Below are 9,959 nucleotides of genomic sequence, written 5' to 3' on the forward strand. Positions count from 1 at the left end.
CCAGCGCAGGGCTTTGGAAAATGGGGGAGCAGCCCTTGCGCTGCCTGCGCGAGGGGAAGAGGACGCCGGCGATGAAAACGTTTCGTCTTGGCAGAGGTGTCAAAGCCACGCTCTGCTGCTAGGTGTGGTTTTGACATGCAGGTGGTCCGCAGTTTGCCTTACTGTAGTCCTGGGGGCCTAACAATGCTTCAGAGGGTGATATAATGCCAGACCGTTGACATTATCAAAGCCACGCTCTGCTGCTAGGTGTGGTTTTGACATGCAGGCGGTCCGCAGTTTGCCTTACTGTAGTCCTGGGGGCCTAACAATGCTTCAGAGGGTGATGTAATGCCAGACCGTTGACATTATGCCAACGTTTTGCTACTTGAAGTTAAAGAAGATGTGGTTTTGTAAGGTATTTCAGATTGAAAACCCTGCATAAGGACCCTTACTACCCAGGCAGCTGTTTTTCTTCAAAGAGAAGTTGATCTGAAGTTAAATGGCATGTTCTGTCCAGCCACGGTAAATTATCTATAGTAGAAGATCTGTGTCATCTTGCAGTGCTACGTATAGACTGTTCATGAGCCACATTTTACCTACTCTATGACAGTAGATTCATACAATTAAGTAGTTCTGTTAGCTGGATTCTATTGAGTTGATTTTAACCTTTTTCTAAAGCCTTTCTCATCGATGTGGCTTTTTCCTTGTTTGGCTTTTTTGGTACATAGTGAAATAGCCCTGTCTGCAGGCTTTTATCGGGTTCAGGCTTAAATAAGAGGAGAGACACTATTGGCCTGCATATTGTCGGTAAATCTATAGGAACATACTGTTTTGAGATGCCTTTTCCTCTCTCAAATATGACTGAAATTGAAAAGAGGGGTAGGAATCAAGCACTGTGGCTGAAGCACATGGCAGAATGATGGGGAGATGCTGGGTAACAGGGTTTTTCCATGTAGAGAAGGTGATCCAGGGGCTGTGTAATTGCAGAGGGGTGTGCACAAGTCAGAGCCCTGTCCTTCTGAGCTAGGAGAGGCAGATGACCTATGGGCAGACATTTTCCTATTTGAAAAATACATTACTGATAAGTGCAATGATAAACTGTTTGCCATATATAATATATTTGACATATATCACGTATATGTCAAATATCATATATCATAGATATATATAATATATTTGACAGATAGTAAAACAGTTTGTTCCTAAGAGTTAATATAAGGTGCATCTCAGCCTCTGAAAATCCATCATTTCATCTGGTTGATGATCCTTGTCTCCACCACCCGCCATATACTTTCCTTGTGAATTTGTGTGTACCTCTTAAGCCCTGGATTTCCTTCTCCCCCATTATGTAAATTTTTATGAACAAAACTGCTTTTCTATCTGTCAAGCTCGGCTGATTCATCTGTGAGGCTGAATGCTTAACGTAAATCTTTCCGTGTGAGCATTCTTGCTGCCTCCTTTTGAAGAGTTTCATTATCATCACCAGCATCTTCAGCTCAATTGTGTCAGTCGGGTGAAGGAATGAAAAATGTACAGGTGATGAATCGTGAGCAGAGTGTTAAATAATTGGTGCTTTAACTCTAAGACAGTGAATACAGAAGTGATGAGGGCTAGCAGGGACTGTGCGTCTAAGGGCACAAGCTGTGGAAGCTGTGTTTCTTCAGCCTGGAGAAGAAAGCACTGTGGGGGAACTGGCTGTAATGGACGCATAATGAATGGAGCCAGATAAAGTGTAGAGAATGGACCAGAGACAACGGCTGAAAGTGCTAGCCTGAAAAATCCTCATGAAAGGAAAGAGGGAAAATATTTTTATACAAAGATGTTTAAACATTGGGCAAATCCTGCCCAGAAAGCTTGCAGAATGTCTATCCCTTGAGACTCTGCACAATCATCTGAATAAATCGCAGATCAGACTGAATTAACATAACCTGATGTAGCTTTGAATTCAGCCTCACTTGGAGCAGGAGGTTGAACTCAATGACTGCTGGATGTCCTTTCTAACCAAACTATTCTGTGATTTGAGAAATGGAGCCTCCACTTACAGCCTAAAAGTACTTAGGGAATTTAAGCAAGTTGAGGGATTTTTTGCCTTCTTGAATACCCCTTTTGCTTTTAGAATCTTTATTTTAAGGACAGGTAAGCTCTGTTTTTACTTTAATCTGCTGCTTGTGTAATTAAAAATTTACACAGGATTTGATGTCTCAGTGCCCAGATAATCTCTTTGAAGACAACAGGCTGAGGATGAAGTTCATAAGTATTTGTAATAGTAACCTGGCACAAGGTTTTCTCTTCTCCAGATACAATGTTTGCACCTTTTAACAAAAATATAGCTGCTTTAAAATATGATGATTGTAACAGGCAGTCTCATAGCTAAACTGTTAAAACATACTGATATGTTGATATTTGCACATTTTTCTGTATGACTTGCAGTTTTCTTTTCTCCAATGATTATCAATGGAGTGTCTATGGTTAGAGGTAATGTTTTACTACACTACTTCTCTAACAGCAAAAATTCAAGGCATGAAAAATGCTGTTCCCAAGAATGATAAAAAGAGACGAAAACAGCTGGCTGATGAAGTGGCCAAACTAGAGGCAGAACTTGAACAGAAGCACAAGGAGGAATTAAAGCAACTGAAGGAAGCTTCATCTGAGCAGAATAAGGTAGGTGCCTTACCTTTAGCTGAAGTTGTACAAATACAATCCATGTTAGGGCTTCTTTAACTTTTAAAAATTATAATGAAGTAACATTTAAAGTATTTCTCATTTTCCTCACAGTATTAACAACTCTTTTCAACTTTGGAAAGATTCAGCTGTTACGGCGTGTGGGCATTTGACAGTCAGGGGGTTTTGTTGTTGCTGTTGAGCAGTATTTGGTTTTGCTCTTATGACTACGTCAGTAGCTCAGCTGTCTGAAAGGATTTTTTTTTTAAGTTCCTGTTACGTTGTCACCCATTACCTTATGTAGAGTATTAGAATATTGTTGGCCTTCAATAGGCATTTGATTGGTGCAGAGTGTTTTGTCTTGCAATTCTGTCCACAAAGTAAATGACCTTTTGTAAGAAGACACTTTCTGTGATGGTGAGAATTGTCATCTTAAATGGCGTTCTGCCATGTTGGCCACACAGCTACGTACTTAAATGCTTCCAGTTTGCTGTTTGATGTCAAAGCACTTAATTTTTAAGAGGCTTAGCATTCTTCAAATTCAGCTGCAGGAAATATGACCACTTGAGTAAACTAGATACTACTAAATACTTCTCTGACATACAAAAAATCACCTATGTTTTAGCACTTAATTAATAAGTAGAGTGTTGAAAACTCCTGTCATAGTGCATTTGCAGTCCATGGACTTCATTCTGTATATCCAGTACTGAAAAGAGCACTGTATCATGTGCCTAAATTTAAGGCTGTTTGTGTAAATTGGCCTGTTCCTATACTTTCTCCTACCTAAATGGGAATAGAGTGTGTGGCTAATTGGTGAAATACAGTTATCTGTGAATGATGCTAATACCCCATGCTGGTATCTCTCCTCAAGTGTTTCTTTAACAGTCTGTGTCTTTTGACTGTTTAAATCTTGTAAAGAAACAAACAAAAACCTGTCTGCCTAATCCTTTCTGGACTAGGTGTTTTCTGATTCCTGACCTAGCAAAGAGTTAAGCAGAATGTACTTTTGTCTGAAAATGAGAGTGAAAACATTTCTGAAGGACTTTTAGGGAAATAGACTTGATTGAGAAGCATCTGCTGAGAACCCTTGTGGGGAAAAAAAAAGTTTTCAGTTGTGAGTGTTATGACTCTATAACAATCTTCTGTCATTGTTTTTTATCAGGTGCTTCATGCATAAGCATTAAACATAATGCTTCTGTTTACCTGTATCTTAAATTAGTTTCAAGAGTTTATTTTATTTTGCGGAACGAGCTGTCAAAACTTTACATGGAGGACCTTTCAAACTAAATTCCTTGCCCTGGGCATAGCCTGGCCTGAGAGGATTTTGTTTTGAGGTGTATGGTTTCTTTCACTTCTTAGCTTCTTTTTTCATATTGAAATGTCCATGCTTTCAAGGGTGACATCTAGTTCATACCGTTATGGGGTTAGCTTTGTCATTGTTCTTGAGAAGTGTCAACTTGTTGACTTGCCAACTGCTGGTTATACTCTGGTATGGAAGTTGGAGCCCTCTACTGCTTTGATTGTCACAGAACTTGACAGTGACTGTTGGGGTACTTCAGAAGTCAGCCGGTGTGGTGAGAAAAGCTTTCTCTTTCAGCCAGTAAGCAGTGTTCGCTGTTCAGTGGAAGCTTGTAAAAGAATATGTACATTGAATCTGAGATGTGCAGGTCATAACTCTCTCTTTGTTGAGGCTACAGAAAAAAATAATAAAATGCATGACAGTGGTTTGGGATGCAAAATGCTTTACTTTGGGCTTTGACTGGTTCTGTGCTATACACAGATCTTTGTGGATAAACTTGATAAATACACCCAGGAATTACCTAGGAACAGAACTTAAAACTGTTTCAAGAAATGCACATCTTAGTTATCATTTATACTAATAAGAACATTAAACTTTTTTTTTCTTTTTAGACAGATTCCATAGCTGATGGAGTTGCAAATTTAGAGCTTGAAGGAGTAGAGCGACAGATTCAGCACCCCCGAATATCAAAAGCACAGAAGAGGCGGGTATGACTTAACATTTAAAAAAATATACAGATATTTGATTTAAGTTATATTCACTTAAACTTACCTGTTTAAGTGTACCTGTAATAACTTGAGTTAACTTTGCCTAATTCAGTATTGGTGCTGTACCTACTGGGTGCCTTGAAAATGTGTAACACTGCTACCTAGAGATATGTAAGCATTTTATAAACAGTTGTGCTTTTTTTTGTGCCCTCAGTCATGAGCTGGGAATCAGAATAGGTCAGGAGATGGGAGCCAGAAAAAAAAAAATTATGTACAGCAAATGATTTTAAGATAATTTCACTAAAACCATTAATAAATAAAGTAATTGAATTAAGATAATGTGAAATACTATGTGGAAAATATGCAGGTAGTAGAACTTCATACCTTTAACAAAAGAACATTCTTATGGAAATTTTGAAATTTTTTGAGTTAAGAAACACTACCTGGTGCCCAGGCCATTAGCGTTAAATCTTGTGAAGCTTCGGATGTTCAGTTGTGATGGACCAACATTCTCATTGTACCTGTGTGCATGTTGGTTCAGGGGCGGAGGAGCACTGCTTCACTGCAGAGTCCATCCCGTTACATGGTCACTGTTGCAGAGCTGCCTTGTAACAAACACGATAAAAGGATGTTCTTAATTCATTGCACCATGTCTAGGCAAACTAGAAACTCTGCGGTCTGGTTTTACTGTATTCTGGTCACCTAAACCCATCTGGTCTTAATTTGAATTTTAAGTATGAAAGTGAAAAGGTGATTGTCTGTACTGCCTCCTTTTTTATTTGTTCACTTGATTCTTATTCCCTTGTTAACTTAGTGTAAACTTACGAAGCATTCTATAAAAGTAATTTTTATGTTACGTATTACTACATACGCTCTAGTGTTCTCTGTATGCATTCTTATCTGTCCTGTAGGTTAGGAGTCTTTTATGATGTGTGGTACCTAGCCTGAGGGAGTTTCAGTTCCAAGACGTGAGCGCTGTTAGGCGTAAGTGGTAGATCTCACACTTGTTACGAAAGTGCAGTATTTTCTGTTGTTTAGTTAGAATTCCCATACTTGAGCTGTTTGCCTGAGTGGTGAAATAGGTGATCCTAAAGAAGTGACTACTAATAGCCTTTGTACAGTTGTGGTAAAGTGCCATTTTGCATGTTGATGTAATTAAGATTTCTCCTGTCACATAATTTCAGGTGTGGCATCAGAGGCAGTTAGGATATATTGGTCACTTGCCATTTTGCTAAAGTTTGGCTTTAGGAGGTCTCTTAGTTTGGTGGTTCTGATCTGGGAGAACATTTTACAGATGTGAATGTACTGAAAAAAATTTTGAAAGGTTAGAAGCAAACATTTAGACCAGAACTGTAGAGGCATCTTCTGAATTTTAACATCTGATGTAATTTTTATGTGGCTTTAATCTAAGGAAAAAAAGGCTGCCTTGGAGAAAGAAAGAGAAGAAAGGATAGCTGAAGCCGAGATAGAAAATTTAATGGGTGCTAGACATCTTGAAAGTCAGAAACTTGCCTCCCTGTTGGCAGCAAGGCACTTGGAGATTAAACAGATCCCTTCAGATGGCCATTGCATGTACAGAGCTATTGAAGACCAACTCAAGGATCACCAAAATTCATGGACTGTTGCAACTCTAAGGAACCAAACAGCAAAATACATGCAAAGTCACTTTGATGACTTCCTGCCATTTCTTACAAACCCTAGTACTGGAGACATGTATAGCAGAGGTAAGACTTGTGGCATAAGAAATTTTAAAACCTCTTACAACTATTTCTGATAATTCTTGATCTCAGTTACAGCTGAATTGAGACTAAGCCACTATGGTGTTGGTTCCTGACCTTTGTTACTTTGTTGGTTTGCCTGTGTTCTGTGGAACACAGTATTATGATCTGCTATGAAACTTGGCACACCTGAATTTTTTTTAATTTATCTCCTTTTTTTCCCCTCCTTTTTTTTTTTTTTAATGAACTAGCAAACATTATTCTACATTTAAAAAAACAATGAGAACTTGCTGGTTACTAGGTGGTAATCATGTTCTAGGATGTGATTTAAGTTGTTTTGTATTGTCTACAAGGTTAGGGATGATTTTCTGTTAAATTTAGATTGGTGTTTCGATTTACATAGGAAAGCTGTTAAAAATGAGTGTGAACTTCAAGCAAATATATTTTATAATAGTTTGCATAGATGCCTTTTCTTATTCTACTATTCCTTTATTTTCACTGTTTATGCCAGGTCTTTTGGAGCTCGCTCTTATAAACAGACCAAACTTATAAATATAAAGGTATTTAGTGTGGAGCAGTGGGGTGTATAAAAGCAGTTAAATGAAATTTGTATACTTATTTGGGCAATACATGTTTTATTAATTTCTTATTGCATGTCTGGAACACCATGCAAATGACTTCATACTTGTTTTTTTACTTACTGCTATATATATGTAATAGTTATTGCTGTGGATGTTATTTGGTGACTGAGGGCAGTTGTGAAGTAGGAGGTGTCTTTCCCATGTTGACTGAAATAATTGTCAGAGGGTAGATGTGCCCCAGTGAAAGACTGAATGAAATTCTGTGGAGCAGCAGGGAGTTGTGGCTGTCTCATGTCTCTTTAATCTGTTATAAGGGGAGTGTATGAAAAGCAATTCTGAACAGTCTAGAGAAAAATCTGTTCAGAAGGTTCAGAAGCCTGAAGGGTTGCAATTCATAGATTTCAAGGCTTGATTTCTGTAGAACATGATCTGCAAAAGGTTTATTTAGCTATTAACAAAGGAACTATGGGGAATAAATACTTCAGATGTTAAAAACAACGCAGCTGGTTTTGAAATTTCAAAACCAAGAAACAGAACAGTTTAACTACATACAGTTACAAGATTTTAAAAACATACCTGACACCTAGCTAACATAAGGACTAAGCACACTACTCACTATCATGTTCTTTTTCTAGAGTCTCAAACCAGCACTCTCTGAAACTTAACACTAAGAAAATTGTAGGTAGTATCACACTTGATAGCAGTTTCCTGAATAAAAAAGTCTAAAATACAAACCTGTACTTTTTTTTTATACCCATATTTGGTTTTATTCTTGACTTCAGTCTTTATTTTTCTTTCTAAAACAATTACAGGGGTTTTTTTGGCCTCTGGTGTTTCTCTTTTCCTTTCCTTCTCTTCAGTAAACACGTATTTTACTGTTTAATCTGTTTGGACTTTTGAAGTTCTAGTTCTTCACTGAACAGTTGCTTGTTCTAGAATCAGAGAAGTACTAAAAGTTGTCTTTTGTTTCCCCATAGAGGAATTTGAAAAATACTGCGATGATATAGCGAATACAGCTGCATGGGGTGGTCAGCTGGAAGTAAGTATTGTATTGATAATTTTTATTTAAGAAATTCTGAAGTGGGTCAATATACTTTCAGAAAAGGGCTTCTTAGGAGAGAACACCTGAAAGCATAAGGGACCGTAATCATAAACAGTTTTTCAAGAACTTTCTCCTGTGGGTATAAATTGTTTTCCCAAATGAGGAGCTTATCTGATGGTGTGCTGCTGTTTTGATATATTTGATGACATGCAAGTTAAAGAACTCAGTAGTTCTAAATATCATTAGAAGGCTGACAGTATGAATGGGGGAAGGCTTTCAAAAAAGAAAGCATTTTATTATGCAGATTTCGATGGTATCAAAGTTGACTGGAGCAGAGCAATGTTAGATTTTTGTAACGTAAACTAGAACTTGAACTTGAGAAAATACATATTTATTTTAGTTTGTCTTATTTATTATTTTATGAAAGAGTAGTTACCAAATTACTAAAGCTAGCCCAATGTTACCTGTGTAGCATCATCAGAATGGTGATTAATTTAAGACAACCTGTTTTCAATGAAAGTTTAAAAAGTTAAAATAATTTTGCTTATTGGAATAAAGTTTATTTTTCTAGCAATATTTGAAATGTTATGCCCAAACTCATGTCTGCTAAAACTAAATGCCATGTCTTCCTCCCTTCTCTCGATATTGGATTTAATCCTATTATTGAATTGTTTTTATCCCTTTAAGCTAAGGGCTTTGTCGCACATTTTGCAAACACCTATTGAAGTAGTGCAAATGGATTCCCCTCCCATTATTGTTGGTGAAGAATATTCAGGCAAACCAATAATACTTGTGTAAGTATTTAATCTTATCCGTTCTTAAAATTAGTGCACATATTTCTATAGCAGAGGGCTCATCTTTGATTCTCACCTGCTCTTTTATTTTCTGTTACATATCTGATGTTGAAATGCTGCATCTTGCAGATCAGAAATTACGTTTGTGATTGACAGTACGTAAAGATATTGTCATTAGAGTTCTTAAAATGCTGTCACTGATTCAGTCACAAGGTCATATTACCTGTAGATAATTACAAAATAACAGTGAAATTAATATCAGATGGAGCATGAAACTTTTTTTTCTCTTCAAAGTTAATGTCAAGCTATGTCTGAAAGTCACCAGAATTAAAAACTGTCTTTATTAATACTCTTCTGTGTAATGACCTTATGTATTTTCTGTGCTAAAACTTGAATTTATTAAGTTATCTTCCAGTGCTGTTAATGTTTGACATGACATATACTTTTAATTAAACTGAACATTAATTCTGTAACTTTTTTTTTAGGTATATGAGACATGCCTATGGATTAGGAGAACATTACAATTCTGTAAAACTTCTAACAGACACTGCTACAGAAAACGGCAGCTAGCACAGAAATGTCGTAAATCCACATGGATAACAGTTGCATCGTAGGGTGTTGGGCTCCAGACAATTCCCAGACAGACTGGAAAATAAAACTAGATGTAATTGATTAAGAATGAGGGGAAAAAAAAAAAAGACATGAAAGGTTTGACTACAAACCAGAAATAGTTCTAGATTCAAAACAAACCCAAACCAAAACCATATAACAGTATTCTGAACTTGCTGGTATTAATCAAATTTAGAAGATCCTGTCTAAAATAGTGACTCTGTAAAACAGTCTTTTTTTTTTTTTAATAGAGCTTCATCCCATGCCACAGTGAAAATACTGAGTAGTTGGTTAATTTGCATTTCTGCTGAAGAATTGAGGTTACTTGAAGTTTCCTGTTACATGATTTCTGACAGATTTTTATGATCACAGAAGAGTTAAGGCATTTAAAGTAATGAATTTCATTTTGATTGATGGAATATCCTCTACAATGTTTCTTTAGTTCTATCAGGATCTAGCTTTAGTGCTGTGGAAGAGATCGCCTTTATCTGGGCAGAGAGCACCTGGAGGCAAATCCAGTAGTAGGGCATCTTGCATGGCGAAAGGAATTGCAGTGTTTTTATTTCAA

At 37.0% G+C, this 9,959-nt stretch overlaps 1 protein-coding gene across 1 annotated transcript; it reads left to right on the forward strand.

Moving 5' to 3' along the window:
* The first annotated feature begins 2,484 nt into the window (after positions 1 to 2,484).
* On the forward strand, positions 2,485 to 9,443 carry OTUD6B (OTU domain containing 6B). Its single transcript, XM_010143057.1, has 6 exons — positions 2,485 to 2,640; positions 4,552 to 4,647; positions 6,059 to 6,371; positions 7,924 to 7,985; positions 8,676 to 8,782; positions 9,268 to 9,443. Exons 1-6 carry the CDS (start codon positions 2,500 to 2,502, stop codon positions 9,350 to 9,352), a joined length of 804 nt encoding a protein of 267 aa, XP_010141359.1. The 5' UTR covers positions 2,485 to 2,499; the 3' UTR covers positions 9,353 to 9,443.
* The last annotated feature ends 516 nt before the right edge of the window (positions 9,444 to 9,959 follow it).

This window comes from Buceros rhinoceros, unplaced genomic scaffold (assembly GCF_000710305.1).
Source record: "Buceros rhinoceros silvestris isolate BGI_N320 unplaced genomic scaffold, ASM71030v1 scaffold41399, whole genome shotgun sequence".
Classification (NCBI taxonomy): domain Eukaryota; kingdom Metazoa; phylum Chordata; class Aves; order Bucerotiformes; family Bucerotidae; genus Buceros; species Buceros rhinoceros.